The 18,566-nt window shown below is 43.6% G+C and overlaps 1 protein-coding gene across 6 annotated transcripts in view; it reads right to left on the bottom strand.

Moving 5' to 3' along the window:
• The window catches only part of rad51b (RAD51 paralog B), a 698,841-nt gene that overhangs the window by 290,086 nt on the left and 390,189 nt on the right, over window positions 1-18,566 (bottom strand). For all 6 annotated transcript variants that reach the window (XM_072264949.1, XM_072264932.1, XM_072264958.1 and 3 more), the window contains one exon: window positions 8,070-8,188. In XM_072264949.1, the coding sequence (XP_072121050.1) occupies window positions 8,070-8,188 (119 nt within the window). The remainder of the gene's footprint in view (window positions 1-8,069; window positions 8,189-18,566) is intronic.

Below are 18,566 nucleotides of genomic sequence, written 5' to 3'. Positions count from 1 at the left end.
TGGGTCAAGGCCCTGCATTAGGGCTGAGACCATGAAATAAAAGTGAAAGGAAGCTGTGAGACAGAGGCTGGGAAGTGATAGGGGGCCAGTACATAGAAGCGGGAGGGAGTATCAAATCTAGTGAAAATACTTATAATGTTTTCAGGAAGAATTGCAAGTCCAGAGACTGTAATTATTTTAGAATTACTTTAAGGAATGACTAAGACATTGATTAGGGAAGAAAAAACGTTTACAAGACTAAACAGTCAACATGAGCTTCTGTAAGTTATGTATTAGTTGAAGTACAAGTGTGCAATTTTAATATTCTTTATAGATGAAGATAGAAAAAAAATTGCAACTGAAATAAAGAAATAACAGATGAATTAGACAAATAATTTGTATTATATTCAAAGAAGACACAAAAACTTTCTGAGATACCCGAGATCCAAGAGTCAAGAGCGTGTAAAGTGAAAAAAAATTAGTGCCATTAAAGAAAAACTACTAGATACATCAATTCATAGGTCTGAAAACAGGAAAATTCCCAAGAACATGATAGAATTTTGAAAGAAAATCAGAAATGCTGGAAGATCTCAGCCAGTTAAACAGGATCTGTGGAAAGGGAAACCAGACAATGTTTGGGACAATCAAGACTCTTCAGACCTGGGCACAGAGTTTTCAAAGTATAGCTGGGTGACAAGTGAATTGCAAGACTTACGATCATATGGTTGGCTAGACTAGACTGGAAGAAGTACAAGTGAATTGCTGCTTCACTTGGAATGACTATTGAGTCCTTGACTGGTGGGGAAGAAAAGAAGGCAGTTGGAACATCTCCTCCAAATGCATTGGGAAAATGCCATGGGATGGGCAGTGGCGGGTAGTAACAGAACGCGGACCAGAGAGTCACAGAGTGACTGCAAAATGCAGAAAGTCAAGGGGAGGGGAAGATGTGACTGGTAGCCAGAAAATATTGTAACATGCAGATATTGCAAAGCAATTGCTATGTTGAAAGCAATAGCTCACGGGGTGGAAGCTGAATACCAGAGAACCTCTGTCCTAGCAGAGAGGGGATGAAAATAGATATGCAGGAAATAGAAAAAATGTGGTTTAGAGCTCCATCTACTATGGTAAAGAGGAAGCAATGTTTCAATAAGAAGAAAGCCATTCAGAGCCACCTGGGGGAAGGCTAGATGTTCCTTAAATGAGAGTAACTCTCTCCATCACCTCTTCAGGTAGCACAATTCAGTCATTCAGACCCTATCCCTCTGTATGAAATAGTTCCCCTCAGACCTCCTCTAAACCTCACACCTCTCATCTTAAATCTATATTGTACCTGCAGATCACAGAGCTGTCAAGAATGGAATTAGTTTCACACTCTATTTGTATCCTGAAACTTTCCTTCACTCAAGGGATTTTGGTGATGGAACCTGCTTTTATCATTGTATCTCCAGTTGAGTTCTGCTTCATTTTAGAGACGCAGCTGTACCTCCTCCACCTCACTTATATAAACAGTACGTTGAGAAAAGTGTAGTCTCCGTTAAGAAACAGCAATCTTCTTGAGGTTTAGACAACTAAATGTGGATCTGGGAAGCAATGTTTGCTGCCAAAGTAGAAGGTTGATGATCTCACATCCACGGACAGGCATGGGAGTTGGTCTATTAAAACAGCTCTCTCAACAGGCCCAAGCTCTACGTGTGGTGGACCACCAACAGCTCCGAAGCACTAAGCAATTTGGAGCATTGCACTAGGGGCTCCCTACACCCAAAACGCTAGAGAAAAAATCAAATATAAACAGGGAATATTGGAAAAGTTTCAGCATGTCAGGCAGCATCTGTCTCATGTATAAGACCCTTTGATAAAATGAGAAAGAGAGAAAACAAGTTAGTCTTCAGCAGGGTAGAAGGTAAGGGAGAGATGGGTAGGGTACAGGGAATATCTCTGCTGGAGTGAGGCCACATGAGGTAATGTGGTAGTCAGAAGCAAACTATGCTCCTTTCTGCTAATGGCAGGGCTGTGGGGCATGTCCAGCATTCCGCAGCATAATAATGGTGATAAATAAACTGAGCTTGAGAGAACAATTCTGCTCCTCTCCTCTGTTGATCTACTCCATTCTTTTTCTTGGTGTCTCAGTTTAAAGGCCTTTCCTCTAACACTGCAACAGTGCCTCAGCCTTGTACTGGATCTTCAGATGAGTTTGTGGTCAGGTTGTTTGGAGCAGATTTTGAACTCCTGCCCATCTGACCCAGAGGCGAGATTGGTAGAAAATGAGCCACAATTTACATCAGACAGAGCTAAAGAATTGTTAGGTAAATATTGCAATAAAGATATTAAATAATGTTAGAATGAGCCATGAGACAATTCAGCCAATTCCTTCTGACCAGCAATTGATTTTATATACAATTTTGAAGGAATGGAATGAAAGGAATGGAAACCTCAGAACTAAGTAATTCCTCCTATAACCTTAGGCTACTACAAAGTGTTTTTTATTTTTTATTAATTTAGAAATACAGCACAGAACAGGCTCTTCTAGCCTAATAAGCTGCACCACTCAGCCACCCAGCTATTTAACCCTAACCTAATCACAGGACAATTTACAATGACTAATTAGCCTATTAACTGGTACATCTTTGGAATGTGGGGAGAAACCAGAGCACCCAGAGGAAATCCACACATCAACGGGGTGATTGTACAAACTCCTTAGAGACATGCTGGAATTAAACCCCGAACTCCGATGCCCAGAGCTGTAATAACACTGCGCTAACCACATTTTATTGCGCAGTCACTGTTGTAACATAGAATCTGTGACACTCAACAAGGGACTGACAAACGGGAATGAATCAGATGAAGGGTTCATGAATGCTGGTAAGGAGTAAATGGAAGGAACCTGACTTCCCTTCCCTATCTTCAGAGTACACGTCCAGAAAGGGAGGACAGAGCTCCTTCAGCATTGAAATAGAACTTCAGCCTTCAATATACTCAAAATTTCAAAGTTAATTTATTACCAAAGTACAAATATATCACCATGTACAACCCTGAGATCTGTTTCCTTGCAGGCACACACAGTAAATCCAAGAAGCATAATAGAACCAAAGGTCACACTCAACAAGACAGACAAACAACCAATGTGTAAAAGACAACAAAATCTGCAAATACAAAAGAGAAAAAAAAAAAAAAATAGTAGTAAATGAATAAGCAATAAATATCAAAAACATGTGATGAAGAATCCTTGAAAGTGAGCCTATAGGTTGCGGGAACAGTTCGGTGACTGGGCGAGTGAAGTTATCCCCTTTGGTTCAAGAGCTAGCTGGTTGAGGGGCAATAACTATTCCTGAACTTGGTGGTGTGGGTCCTGATGCTTCTGCACATTCTTCTGATGGCACAGTGAGGAGGGAGCACAGCCTGGATGGTGGGGGTCCTTGAGGATGGATATTGCTTTCCTGCAACAGCTCTCCAAGTAGGTGTGCTCAGTACTGAGGAGGGCCGTATCCCCTACTTTTTGTAGGATTTTCAGTTCAAGGGCATAAGTGTTTCCATACTAAGCCATGATGCAACCACTCCATATGCTTTCCACCTCACATCTATAGATTTTGTCAAAATTTTAGAGGTCATGCCAAACCTTGGTAAACTTCTAAGGGAGTAGAGGCACTGCGTGTTTTCTTCATAATTGCACTTACGTGCTGGGCCCAGGACAGGTTCTTCCGAAATGATAATACCAAGAAATTTAAAGTTGCTGACCCTCTCCACCTCTGATTCTCCCGAAGAGTCCTGGCTCATGGGCTTCCAATTTCCTCCTCCTGAAGTAAATAGTCAACTCCTTGGTCTTGCTGACATTGAGCAAGAAGTTGCTGTGGCACCACTCAGCCAGTTTTTAAATCTCCCTCCTACATTCTGATTCATCACCACCTTTGATTCATTCAACGACAGTGGTGTTGTCAGCAAACTTAAATATGGCATTGGCACTGTGCTTAGCCACACAGTCATAAGTATAAAGCATGAAGAGCAGGGGGCTAAGTACAAACCCCATTTCCAGAAAAGTTGGGATATTTTCCAAAATACAATAAAAACAAAAATCTGTGATATGTTAATTCACATGAACCTTTATTTAACTGACAAAAGTACAAAGAAAGGATTTTCAATAGTTTTACTGACCAACTTAATTGTATTTTGTAAACATGCACAAATTTAGAATTTGATGGCTGCAACACACTCAACAAAAGTTGGGACTGAGACATGTTTACCATTGTGTTACGTCACCTTTCCTTTTAATAACACTTTTTAATCGTTTTGGGACTGAGGATACTAATTGTAGTAGATTTGCAATTGGAAATTTTGTCCATTCTTGCTTGATATAAGACTTCAGCTGCTCAACAGTCCGTGGTGTCCGTTGTCTGATTCTCCTCTTCATGATGCGCCATACATTTTCAATAGGAGATAGATCTGGACTGGCAGCAGGCCAGTCAAGCACACGCACTCCATGTCTACAAAGCCACGCTGTTGTAGCCTGTGCAGAATGTGGTCTGGCATTGTCCTGCTGAAATAAGCATGGACATCCCGGGAAGAGACGTCGCCTTGATAGCAACATATGTCTCTCTAAAATCCTAATATACACCTCAGAGTCAATGGTACCTTCACATACATGCAACTCACCCATGCTGTGGGCACTGATGCACCCCCATACTATCACAGATGCTGGCTTTTGCACCTTTGCTGATAACAATCTGGATGGTCATTTTCATCTTTGGCATGGAGAACTCGACGCCCATTTTTTCCGAAAACTAGCTGAAATGTGGACTCATCTGACCACAGCACACAGTTCCACAGTCTTTCGGTCCATCTGAGATGAGCTCGGGCCCAGAGAACTTGCCGGCGTTTCTGCATAGAGCTGATGTATTTGATCCTCCTGGCATAATACAGTTTCAAGTTGCATTTCTGGATGCAGCAATGGACTGTGTTGAATGACAGTGGTTTTCTGAAGTACTCCCGAGCCCAGGTGGCTATAATTGTCACAGTAACATGACGGTTTCTTAGGCAGTGCCGCCTGAGGGCTCGAAAATCACGTGCATTCAACAGTGGTTTTTGACCTTGCCCTTTACGCACTGAATTCTCTGAATCTTTTCACAATATTATGTACTATAGATGGTGAAAGACCTAAATTCTATGCAATCTTGAGTTGAGAAATGTTCCTTTTGAACTGACTAAAAATTCTCTCACGAATTTGGCACAAAGGGGTGAGCCACGACCCATCCTTGCTTGCAAAGACTGAGCCTTTGATGGACGCCACTTTTACACTCAGTCATGATACCTCACCTGCTACCAATTAGCCTGCTTAATGTGGAGTCTTCCAAACCAGTGTTACTTGAATATTCTGTGCACTTTTCAATCTTATTTTAACTCTGTCCCAACTTTTGTTGAGCGTGTTGCAGCCATCAAATTCTAAATTTGTGTATATTTACAAAATACAATTAAGTTGGTCAGTAAAACTATTGAAAATCTTTTCTTTGTACTTTTGTCAGTTAAATAAAGGTTCATGTGAATTAACATATCACAGATTTTTGTTTTTATTGCATTTTGGAAAATATCCCAACTTTTCTGGAAATGGGGTTTGTACATAGACTCCTGATTTATGCATCTTTGCTGTCCAGATGTTCCAAGATTGAGTGAAGAGCCAATAATATGGTATCTGCCATGGACCTGCTGTGCTGGTAGGCAAATTGGAGCAGATCTAAGGCATTTCTCAGGCAGGAGTTGATATGTTTCATCACCAACCTCTCAAAGCACTTCATCACATTGGATGTAAATGCTACCAGACAATAATTATCCAGGCAGGTTACCATGTTCTTCCTTAACACCTGTAGAATTGAAGTCTGCTTGAAGCAGGTGGGTACCTCAGAGTATGGAAAGAGGACACTAAAGATGTCAGTGAACACTCCAGCCAGTTGATCAGCACAGGCTTTTAGCACTCAGCCAGGAACTCCATCTGGGCCGGATGCGTTCCGTGTGTTCATCCTACTGAAGGCTGCTTTCACGTCGGCCACAGAGACTGAAGTTACAGGGTCATTGGCGGATGTGGGAGTTAATGATGGTTCCTCCAGGTTTTGACGGTCAAGGTGAGCACGGAAGGCATTGAGCTCAACTGGGAGCGAAGCCTTGTTGTCACCAATGTCACCTTGATTTCACTTTGTGAGAGGTGATAGCATTCAAGCCCTGCCACAGATGTCAAGCATCTTCAGTTATTCAAGTTTAGTCCAGAATTGCCACAACATAGTGAGATCGTTTTCTGGAGATTGTATCTGAACCTCAGCAGATTATGGATCTCACACTTCATTCAGGGCTTCTGGTTAGGGAAGGCTCTGAATGATTTTGTGGGGACACCCTCATCTAAGATTGTTTTTATGAAGTCCATGACAACTTCATTCAGATCCTCTGACGAGTCCTTGAACGCAGCCCAGACTACTGACTCAAAACAAGCCCGTAGCCACTCCTCTGCCTCCCACGACCACCACTTTGTTGTCCTTATCTCTGAAGCCATGTCCTTTAGCCTCTGCTGGTATGTAGGTCGGAGAAGGACAGCCAAGTGATCAGATTTCCTGAAAAGCAGTCAAGGCATGGAATGCTAAGCATTCCTTATTGTAGTACAGCAGTGGCCAAGTATGTTGTGACCTCTGGTGCTACAGGTTATTTGCTGATGGTACTCGGCCAGGGATTTCTTCAAACAAGCTTGGTTGGACTGTTTCTTGTTTGGTGATAGCAGCATTCGATGTCTCAAATGCCTGATCAATGTTGGCTTTTGGTGATACTGGGTAGAAGATCTTGCATTGATTGGTCTTTTAGTTTGGCTTGGAGTCCACTGCTCCCCCCCAGCCACTTAAAGGTGCCGTACCTGTATGCTTGAGAGTTAAGCCCGCGGAGTCCTTCAGAAGACCCTGAAATTTCTAGTTCACTGAGACGGTACAAAAGTATGTTGCTTAAAGGTAAATTACATGCTGCAGATTGCAGTGAGCGTAATTCAAGAGAGGTATATTTAGAAGTTTTGTAAGCAGCTTGTAATATGTCATCATGGTTCAGGGGTTCACCAGCACCATCTTGTTCAGTTGGATATAAGGTTCAAGTCCACAGACTGCTGACTCATAGTGCATGGTGTCATGGAATCATACAGCAGGGCAAAAGGCCCTTGGCCCAACTTGTCCATGTCAACATAGATGCACATCTAAACTAGTCCATTTGACTGCTTTTGGCCCATATCCTTCTAACCATGTGTCTGCCCGAATGCTTAATGACATCTATGCTTTAACAGGGCAGCCAAAACTATATTTCACGTCCGACCTTACTGTCACTTTTTTACAAATAACTTGAATGAGAACACTGTACAGTTAGAGCTTGGAGGGGAAAGACACTGCACAGAAACGGTCCCTTTGGCCTATCGACTGTGCCTACCCATTTACATTAATCCAATATTCTTCCCATTTTTCATTCTCCCCACATTTTTACCAGATTCTACCACTCACCAACAACACAGGGGCAATTTACAGTCATTAATTTACCTATCAACCTGTATGTCTGTGGGATGAGGGAGGAAACCTTTGTGGTCACAAGGAGAACATGGAAATTCCATTCAGCACCCAAGGTCAGGATTGAACCCAAGTCTGTAGTGTTGTGAGGCGGCAGACCTAGGAGCTGTGCACTGTGCTGCCCAGTATGCGAGGTCTCCTCCTCCTGTTTTAAAATTACTATGCTAGTCATTCTAAAACTGAGAACATGAAATATGTTTGTGTTATTCTGAGATGCACGGTCTTTGAGACAGAGGAGAGAACGGGGGTCAGTCAGAAACCTGCAGCACACACACCTGATTAATGTGCTGCTGTGTGCTACAAAGGAAGTGGATAAATAGTAATTTGGGCTGATAGAGAAGCAACTAGCTTTTACAGTATTTTTTGCAAACTATTACCAACAGCTTCTCTTCACTCTTACTGATTGGAGCTCTGCATACCGCCCCTGTGGTCAAGATCTTTAACCTCGTGTGGCAACCCACATATTGAAATGGAGGCTTTGTTTCTTCTGCCGCCGCTCTGGCTTGCAGCCCCTGAGAATCTCACCTGCCTGCTGTGGTAGTCCAGATACTGCATAATGAGCCTGGTGTTGACACTGTGGCTCCACGTGTTTCCCAAGGCTGCAGTTGCATAGCCCGTTTCTCCATCAGGGCTAACCCCACAACCTGCAAGCAAGAGCAAAGCACAGAAAGTAATTTAGCAGAAAGTGACAAAGCAAACTTCATTTATTGCTGACGTTTTGTGGTGATGAACCTAATCAACAGTGGGGCTGAAATACCTTTATCAAGTACTCCTCAGCAAACCTGTAGAACAGGGTAGAACAAAGCAAAGGAATTAAGTATTGTATATCTGAAGCATTTTCACAGTTGCATTGTAGTAAATGCAGCAGCCAATTTATGCACAGCAAGCTACCACAAACAGTAACCAGGCTTTTTTAGTGCTAAATTCTGGTCAGGAGGCCTGAGGTAGACAGCCATGCTATTCATTGAATAGTGCCATAGGATCTTTCAAGTTCAGCCTGAGGAGAGAGACGGGTTTCAAATGAGCCTCACATTGAAAAGATAGCATCTGCAAAAGTACAACAATCCCTCAGTTGTGCACTGGAGGATTATAAAAAACCGCCTATTCCAGTCTCTGGAAAGAAAGTTCAAAGTTCAAGTTCGCAGTAAATTTATTATCAAAGTACAAATATGTTACCTATACTACCTTGAGATTCATTTTCTTGCAGGCACGTTTGAGAAAAAAAAAGTAGTAGAATTTTACGAACAACTATATATAAACAGAGACTGGCAAACAACAATGGCAAAAGAAGACAAAATAACACTGAAAAAAAGAGCCCTTGAAAGTGAGTCTGTAAGTTACAGAAACAGTTCTGAGTAGTGGTGAATGAAGTTATCCGTGCCGGTTCAAGAAGGGTACTAACTTCCGGTAAGGTGGCAGCTTCTACAGGGTTAACCAAAGGTGTTATTGTCCTTTTAAACTGTATTTATTATGATTGCAAGACCCTGCTGGACATTAAGAACTTATAGTATTGCAGGTCTGCCCCATCAGCGAGTTGCTTGTTGGTTTAGAAACTGAAAGAGCTGGTCGGTGCGGACCATGGTGCTGCCCATGACACAGAGGCGTTGGTGCGTGAAAGAGGAGTTCTGTCAAGCAGTAAGTGATTGTCTTAGTCGCTTTTCTTGCTACTGCAAGAAATGTTGGATATTCACGGTGTGGAATGCTGCAAGTCCAATTCATTGGTTTATTGGCAAATAGTCATAGTCATACTTTATTGATCCTGGGGGAAATTGGTTTTCATTACAGTTGCACCATAAATAATACATAGTAATAGTAATATTACTATTAGTAAATAGTAAATAGTAATAGTCATGGAAATAATAAATAGTAATAGAATAGTAATAGAAAATAGTAATAAATAGTTAAATAGTAATATGTAAATTATGCCAGTAAATTATGAAATAAGTCCAGGACCAGCCTATTGGCTCAGGGTGTCTGACCCTCCAAGGGAGGAGTTGTAAAGTTTGATGGCCACAGGCAGTAATGACTTCCTATGATGCCTTGTGCTGCGTCTCGGTGGAATGAGTCTCTGGCTGAATGTACTCCTGTGCCCACCCAGTTCATTATGTAGTGGATGGGAGACATTGAACAAGATGGCATGCAACTTAGACAGCATCCTCTTTTCAGACACCACCGTGAGAGAGTCCAGTTCCATCCCCACAACATCACTTGCCTTACGAATGAGTTTGTTGATTCTGTTGGTGTCTGCTACCCTCAGCCTGCTGCCCCAGCACACAACAGCAAACATGATAGCACTGGCCACCACAGACTCGTAGAACATCCTCAGCATCGTCCGGCAGATGTTAAAGGACTTCAGTCTCCTCAGGAAATAGAGACGGCTCTGACCCTTCTTGTAGACAGCCTTAGTGTTCTTAGACCAGTCCAGTTTATTGTCAATTCGTATCCCCAGGTATTTGTAATCCTCCACCATGTCCACATTGACCCCCTGGATGGAAACAGGGGTCACCGGTACCTTAGCTCTCCTCAGGTCTACCACCAGCTCCTTAGTCTTTTTCACATTAAGCTGCAGATAATTCTGCTCACACCATGTGACAAAGTTTCCTACCGTAGCCCTGTACTCAGCCTCATCTCCCTTGCTGATGCATCCAACTATGGCAGAGTCATCAGAAAACTTCTGAAGATGACAAGACTCAGTGCATAGTTGAAGTCCGAGGTGTAAATGGTGAAGAGAAAGGGAGACAAGACAGTCCCCTGTGTAGCCCCAGTGCTGCTGATCACTCTGTCGGACACACAGCGTTGCAAGCACACGTACTGTGGTCTGCCAGTCAGGTAATCAAGAATCCATGATACCAGGAAAGCATCCACCTGCATCGCTGTCAACTTCTCCCCCAGCAGAGCAGGGCGGCTGGTGTTGAACGCACTGGAGAAGTCAAAAAACATGACCCTCACAGTGTTCGCTGGCTTGTCCGGGTGAGCGTGGACACGGTTCAGCAGGTAGACGATGGCATCCTCAACTCCTAGTCGGGGCTGGTAGGCGAACTGGAAGGGATCTAAGTGTGGCCTGACCATAGGCCGGAGCAGCTCCAGAACAAGTCTCTCCAGGGTCTTCATGATGTGGGAGGTCAATGCCACCGGTCTGTAGTCATTGAGGCCGCTGGGGCATGGCGTCTTCGGCACAGGGACGAGGCAGGACGTCTTCCACAGCACAGGAACGCTCCGGAGTCTCAGGCTCATGTTGAATACATGGCGAAGTACTCCACATAGCTGAAGGGCACAGGCTTTGAGCACCCTGGTACTGACACCATCCGGTCCTGCAGCCTTGCTTGGGTTGAGATGTTTCAGCTGTCTTCTCACCTGTTCAGCCGTGAAGCCCACCATGGTGGTTCATGTGGGGAAGGGGTATAGTCATGAGAACAGGGTGGAGGACTGTGAGGAGGGGTAGGAGGGGAGAATGGAATATGTGTTGGTTGGGGGCCGACAACAGATGGCTCATGTGGGGGATGGGCAGGGGTCACAATGTCAAATCTGTTAAAGAACAGATTTCTCTCCCAGTAAAATGCGTGGTCTCCCAGTGGCCATGCATTTTAGTTCTGCGTCCCATTCCCATTCTGACGTGTCTATCCACGGCCTCCTCTACTGTAAAGATGAAGCCACACTCAGGTTGGAGAAATAACACCTTATATTCCGTCTGGGTAGCCTCCAACCTGATGGCATGAACATCGACTTCTCTAACTTCCGCTAATGCCCCACCTCCCCCTCGTACCCCATCCGTTATTTATTTTTATACACACATTCTTTCTCTCACTCTCCTTTTTCTCCCTCTGTCCCTCTGACTATACCCCTTGCCCATCCTCTGGGTCCCCCCCCTGACCTTTTCCTTCTCCCTGGACCTCCTGTCCCATGATCCTCTCATATCCCTTTTGCCAATCACCTGTCCAGCTCTTGGCTCCATCCCTCCCCCTCCTTGTCTCCTCCTATCATTTTGGATCTCCCCTCCCCCTCTCAAATCTCTTACTAACTCTTCCTTCAGTTAGTCCTGACGAAGGGTCTCGGCCTGAAACGTTGACTGTACCTCTTCCTAGAGATGCTGCCTGGCCTGCTGCGTTCACCAGCAACTTTGATGTGTGTTGCTTGAATTTCCAGCATCTGCAGAATTCCTGTTGTTTGCAAATCGCTACATCTTTGCATTGGTGGTGGAATGGTGGAATGGGTCAATGGTTGTGAATGGGGTGCTTATTGAGCAGGCTGCTGTGACCTGCAAGGTGTCAAAATTTCTGAGTGTTGTTGAAGCTGCACTCATCCAGGCAAGTGAGAATATTCCATCACACTCCTTCCTTAAATCTTGTGGATGGTGAATGTGCTTTGGGGAGTTAGGAGGTGAGTTTCCCAGCCTCTGAACTGTTCTTTTAGCCACATTGTGTATAAGACAACTCCAGTTCAGTTTCTGGTCAATGGTAATCCCAAGAATTCAAGATTCAAGTTTATTTATCACACGTAGATCGGAATAAACAAATGTATCCTTTGTGTTAACAACCAACAGAGACATGGATGTGCTGGGGGCAACCCGCAATCACAAGTCTTGCCATCACATTCCTGCACCACAATAATATACCCACGATGCTTTGTAGAGCAACACAGAATACAACAAAATATAAACAAGCAACAAAGTAAGCCCCATTCCTCCCTTCCACACATGCATATACACAGTTCTCTTCAGTCTGCAGATTCAGACTCAGTCATGCATACATTGAACCTTTGAGCACCTCAGTGGGCTCACAGAGATTCACTGACCCGGGTGTCTGGTCAATGGGCCTTGACTTTTGGACTTCCAATTCTTCCCCTCGGCCAGCATCAACATCAGTACTCACCCATCACCGAACACTAGGCCTTGAACTGTGGATTTGCCAAAGGCAGGACCCGAACACTAGGCCTTGAACTCAGGTCTCACTGATTTGCGAACCCAGGGAGTCACTGGGCCCCTTTCCTCCTGCCTGCTTGGGCATCCAGCTCCAGAACCTGCCAACAACTCACTGACCCTGGGGGAGCCACCAACCTCCGTCCACATAGGGCTATCGGCCCAACATCCAGGCCCCGCACACGGATGTCCCAAGTCTATATCACTGACCTCGAGCACTGAATGGAGACTTAAGGCTCCAGCCTGTCCTCTAATTCTCCTACAGCCCTCTCCCTAAAACCCTAATTTGACCCCTAACTCCCTTCTTTGACCTCAAAACCATCTCCATAAATCCCAAAAAACACTAAAAACACTCAACAAAGATCGCAGCTTTGTGCCATCTTGATATAGATAGTGGGAGATTCAGTGATGGTAATGCCATCAAAAGTCAGGGAGTGATAGCTAGATCTTCTGAGGTTGGATATTGTCAATGTTTGACATTTACGTGGCAAGTTACATTCATGCCAACCATCAGCCCAGGCCTAGAAATTCTCCAGGTCTTACTGCATTCAGCAGACTGCTTCAAAATCTGACGAGTCACAGATGGTGCTGAACATTGGCGAGTCATCAGCAAACATGCCTGCTTTTGACCTTACCACTGTAGGAATCATCGAAGAAGCAGCTGAAGATGGTTGACCTTGAAGACCAAGCATCAAAGATGCCTGTGGTTGAGATGACTGACTGCCAATCATCTTCCTTTGTCATGGATACAATTCCAATCAGTAGAGGGCTTGCCTCTAATTCCGAAAGACTTCAGTTTAGCCAAACCTCCTGAATGCCATTTTCAGTTAAATGCTACCTTAATATCAAGGGCAATTAATAATACAATAAACTGTTGTTCTTCATGCTCTTCACTTTACGCTCACCCTTTTGCCTGTTCTTGCTTTGTACATGGTCTCTCCTGCAGTATGTGTAGGGGATTTACACATGTGCTCATCCTCTTGCATATACTTATACAGTACACACATTCTCCCACCTGTACTGGCACTTGAACTGTTAGTTTACCTACAGTCATCCTGCCTATTGTCACTGCTTTTACTCAACCTGTTGCCAATAATCGCACTGTCCACGGAACCACAATGTGAAAACTTATCCAGCTCAAGTTTAAGTTTAATTGTCATTCAACCATACATGAATACCCATGAATACAGTCAAACAGAACAGGTTCCTCTGAGGCCAAGGTGCAAAACACAGTACCAACAGTCACACACAGCCCAGGCACTTACTGCACATATAAGATAGCAAGCGGATATAATATAGGAAGCACATATAAGACAGCAGTAAAATACAGTTACACAAAAACAGTGTAGTCCAAGTCCCTGAATGTTGCAGCAGACTGCAGTCGAACACAATACAGCTTGTCTTCTGCTGAGTGAACACTGGGTGCAGCAACAACTCCAGCATGGACACCATGCCACACTGCTTCTGTCACTCTGGTGGAGCACCCAGCTCCGACACCTCTCCCGGGCGGCAGCAAACAAGCAACACCACAGCTTAAGACCCAGTCTTCATTAAGACTGAGGCCACACAGCTCCCCACCATTTGCCAGTAAACCAAAGTTCAAAGTAAATCTATTATCAAAGTTCATACGTATATGTCACCATAAACAATGATGAGATTTATTTTCCTGTGGGCATACTCAATAAATCCAATAACCATAATTGAATCAATGAAAGGCCACACCCAATAGGAAGGACAACCAGTGAGCAAAAGACAACAAACTGCATATACAAAAAGAAAGAGGAAAAAAGAAATGATAATAATAATTAATAAATAAGCAATAAATATGGAGAACATGAGATGAAGAGTCCTTGAAACTGAGTTCAGTGGTCGTGGGAACAGCTCATAGATGGGGTGAGTGAAGTTATCCAACTGACTCAAGAGCCTTATGGTTGAAGGGTAATAACTGTTCCTGAACCTGGTGGTGTGAGCCCTGAGGCTCCTGTACTTTCTTCCTGATGGCAGCAGCGAAAGGAGAACATGTCTTGCAGCATTCCACACCACCGATGCCCAACAGAGAACGTTAGCTTACACACTGACAGCTCTCTGTCACAGGCAGCATCTCAGTCTGCACCAGTTCCAACTCCTTCAGTTTCTCCATCAACAGGCAATTTGCTGATGGGGTGACCTGCAGCAGTTTAAGTTGTTAATGTCCAGCAGGCTCTTGCAATGATAAAAAAATACATTTAAATAAGACAATAACACGTTTGGATGGTTCCATAGAGGCTGCTGCATCTGAGGGCACCAGCAGCTTACTGGAAGTGTCATATTCAATCAAATGCTCTCTTAATGTCAAAGGCAATTAACTATTCGGTAAACCATAAATAAAATCCCCATAAATAAAATATTCTCCTCCCACCTGCAACTACCCTTTGCAAATTCCTACCTGGATTTATCCCTAACCATTTCTGCCAGTAATTATAGCCTTCAGTCTCCAAGCTCCTCATTACAATTCAGCAAGATCCTATAATCTTGTGTCATTACACGAGATTCTTTCCTTGATTTCATTGTATTACAGTTTTAAGGGTCCTTCAGTGCAATCGATCCATGCTACTATGTTTGACCCACACAAGCCTCCATCCACTCCTCTTCAGAATGCATCTGAGTTCCCTTTATCTGTTTAACTGGCTTCACACCAGCACCAAGATTAAACTTCAGGTGGTGGCAAATTCCAGGTCACTAAAGTGATCCAACACAGGATAGCGCAACTCACATTTTGACTGTCATACTGACATTGATTTCTAGTCTCAGTTTTAACTCTTTTATTCCCACCGCACCACATAGCCCAATGAAAATGTTGCGTGGAGAGTTAGGGTGGGTGGGTGCAGCTTCAGGATGAATTAAAACAAAGTAAGCTCCAAACTCCAACATCCCAGCCTTTCTCATTTTGTTAGGTCAAACTCAAGCCACCAAGCAGACACCCACAAAAGTGTGGCCTGATGGCATCGTCAGTGTGCAGTGTAGATCACCAGGATATCTACATCGTCAGCTGGCTGGCGGGAGACGCCCTTTGGTTAGGGCTGATATGCGTCAGGCATGATTCAGAATCCTTTGGTAAGGGTTAGTATGTGTCAGGAGTCATTCAGAACCATTTGGTAAGGATTAATATGTGTCAGGAATCATTCAGAATCCTTTGGTAAGAGTTAATATGTGTCAGGAGTCAATGAGAATCATTTGGTAAGGATTAATATGTGTCAGGAATCATTCAGAATCCTTTGGTAAGGGTTAATATGTGTCAGGAGTCATTCAGAACAATTTGGTAAGGGTTATTTTGTGTCAGGACTCATTCAGAACCATTTGTTAAGGGTTAATATGTGTCAGGAGTCATTCAGAACCCTCCACACTTGATGAGAGTGGCAACTTCACTGTCAGTAAATGGCCGACTTTGGTCTGCTTTAGGATGAAAGGTCATTTTTTTTCTCCACTCCTGCTCAGAAGTTCAGAATATTTTATTTTCACTTCAGATTTCCAGAGGCTGCATATCTTTTTTTTGCTTTTACATTGTCTTTCAAAACTTTTCAAAGTACAAATTAAGGCAGCATGGTAGCACTGCAACTTTCCATCCAGTTCAGACCCAGCTAGCAGCAACCTTCCACTCGGATAAGGACAGTGCGAACGCCGGTCTGCTGGGCCTGTAGTTTGTGACCCAGCCTCAGCATTCATTGTACCACATCCTCACTTCATCTAACTCTGATGTCCCAACAAGCATTTGCACAAACCAGCTGTCAAACTACTGCAATCTGACCCGATATCTGCTACTGAGTAACAGAGAACAACATTAACATTTTCACAAGGTTTAATAGAGTGCCGCACCTCTTCAGAATGTGGTCTGAACAGTTTCCAACCTTCACTTTGGCTGATGATGTTTGCTTTTGCTTGTGCAAGTATAGCATTGCTCTGCTGGCCTATTCAGTTATTGCACTGTGCAGAGTAGAGTGGAGCCACACTGACCAGTTAGATCCCAAATCCCACATGGGGCTGTGGTACCATCAGCTGAATGCTAGCCCATTTTGTCCAGGCTGAGATTGCTAAATGAATGCTGGGAGACGCAAATTCTAACTACCAACCTACTAGAATACTTTTACTGCCACAAGACAATGTTTTCCATGACAAACTGGTCTGGGACGACTTAGTGGCTTTGGAACAGTGCAAGGGAATTACACAGGCAACAAGGATTTCCGCCCAAAGAAAGAAAAAGATAAACAGAATATTGAAAACCCAGCTTTATTAATAGTGGTATTGAACCCACTTTTATTTCACACACTGCTGCTCTAAGCCTCTCTCCCATCCCCTCTCCACTTTATTGTGGCTCTGGATCATTAATGAATTCACCAGCTCTGCTCTGAACTCAGATCAGAGCTTCCTTCCCATGTCTCACTTTCACTTGCTAGTAAAAGTGGTTTACAATGTACAGAATAAAATTTTCTCAATGTTTACTGTCATCAAACTGATAATGATGTTGCTTTCTCTGTTGCAAATTGCTGGCAATAAATATGACCGCAGTGGGTGCCTGGAGGAAAACATATTGCACTAAAACATGTAACTGCTCATCTTTACCAGTTGTACTCAATAAAAACAGCAAAGAGACAATGGGCTGGAACAGCACACAAGGATACCGGAGTGGTAAGCAGCAACAGCTGAGCATGTGATCTGAGCACATTGGTGTTTCTACAGAGCAAAACAAACTAAATAAAAGGAGTGTTCACCCTAAAGCAAGTTAAGGTTTGCCCTTCCAAGCTGCATTTTGTTTCACAAAATATCCTCTCCACACAGAATTTTCATGATTAAAAATTGTTTATTTTAAGGTGATAAACTTCAGTTAAAAACAGACATCATCTTTGTGAGGAAAGAAATAGTGGAAGAACATACCAATGAAATGGTGTTAAGAAAACAGGGTGTGGTTTTTAAGCAATAAACAAGATGCTGAAGGTTCTCAGTGGGTCAGGCAGCCTCTAGTAAAAGGATATGGACAGTTGACCTTTCTTGGGTCAAAATCCTTCATCAATACTGATGAAGGGTCTCAACGTGAGAGACTGGTTATCCATTTTCCTTTACAGATACTGCCTGAACTGCTGAGTTCCTTCAGCATCTTGCTTGTTGTTCCAGATTCCAGCATTCTTAATCTTGTGTGCCTACAGCAATGTTCTCTCTAATTTGTAATAACCAGCATGCGCAAAAATCATGTGCTGTACAATTTTTGCCCAGTGACAACAACATGCGAGCACCGAATCTTTAATGTATTGTACGTAACTATTTCTCGTAGCTGCTTGTTCCTGATCTCATGAGCTTTGGGTGTAGCAGTTTTTACTGTTTCACTTAGCCATTCTGCTTTGAATGAACTAGCAGTTCTTTTGCACTTCATGCCCTTTGCTTCTTTGGAATTCGACATGATGGCATCCGTCTGTCTCAAAGGTCAATGGAGTGTGTGCTATGGGTCAGTTCGTTGCAGAGCTACAATGCCTGCTATGGTTGTGCTGTCTAGTTTTGGAGCGGCAGGTCTTGCTGCAGTTTCTGCAAGTGAATGTTGGGCTTATCACTCATAACTGCAGCCTCCCGTGTTGGTTCTGTCACTACAAACAGTGGCACTGGAGTGACCACCCCAGGGTGGAAGGTATGGAGATCTTGGAATTTGCCATCGTGAATCAACAAGTTCTTCATTAAATAAGCCAGTTCTAAAATCTGCAGACAATCATCACACACTCTACTGTCAACACCATCCACATTAGAAACCAGAAAAGAAAACGTGATTGTGTACAATTGTGAAATATACGTAACATGTCCACAAGGTAGAGGGTGACAGCCTTTTGTGCACAATTTAAATTCCTTTGAGCGTTAGTAGCAGAAGATGTGTGTGCATGCACATGGGGTCACCTTAGAGGGAACATTGGTCTCCAATGCTATTTAGTACAGCTTTTCATTCATTCACCTGTTCACACTCTGCATCTGAACATGTCACCAATCAAAACTGAAGTCTGCACAGTGATCAGGAGGCCATTATAATTATTGCAGGTCTGCTGAAGGCCTGTCCCAGAGGTTTTAAGCCACCCATCATTCCTAGAATCCAGTTC

This window comes from Mobula birostris, chromosome 1 (assembly GCF_030028105.1).
Source record: "Mobula birostris isolate sMobBir1 chromosome 1, sMobBir1.hap1, whole genome shotgun sequence".
Classification (NCBI taxonomy): domain Eukaryota; kingdom Metazoa; phylum Chordata; class Chondrichthyes; order Myliobatiformes; family Myliobatidae; genus Mobula; species Mobula birostris.
This window is presented reverse-complemented; position numbering and strand designations above follow the sequence as displayed.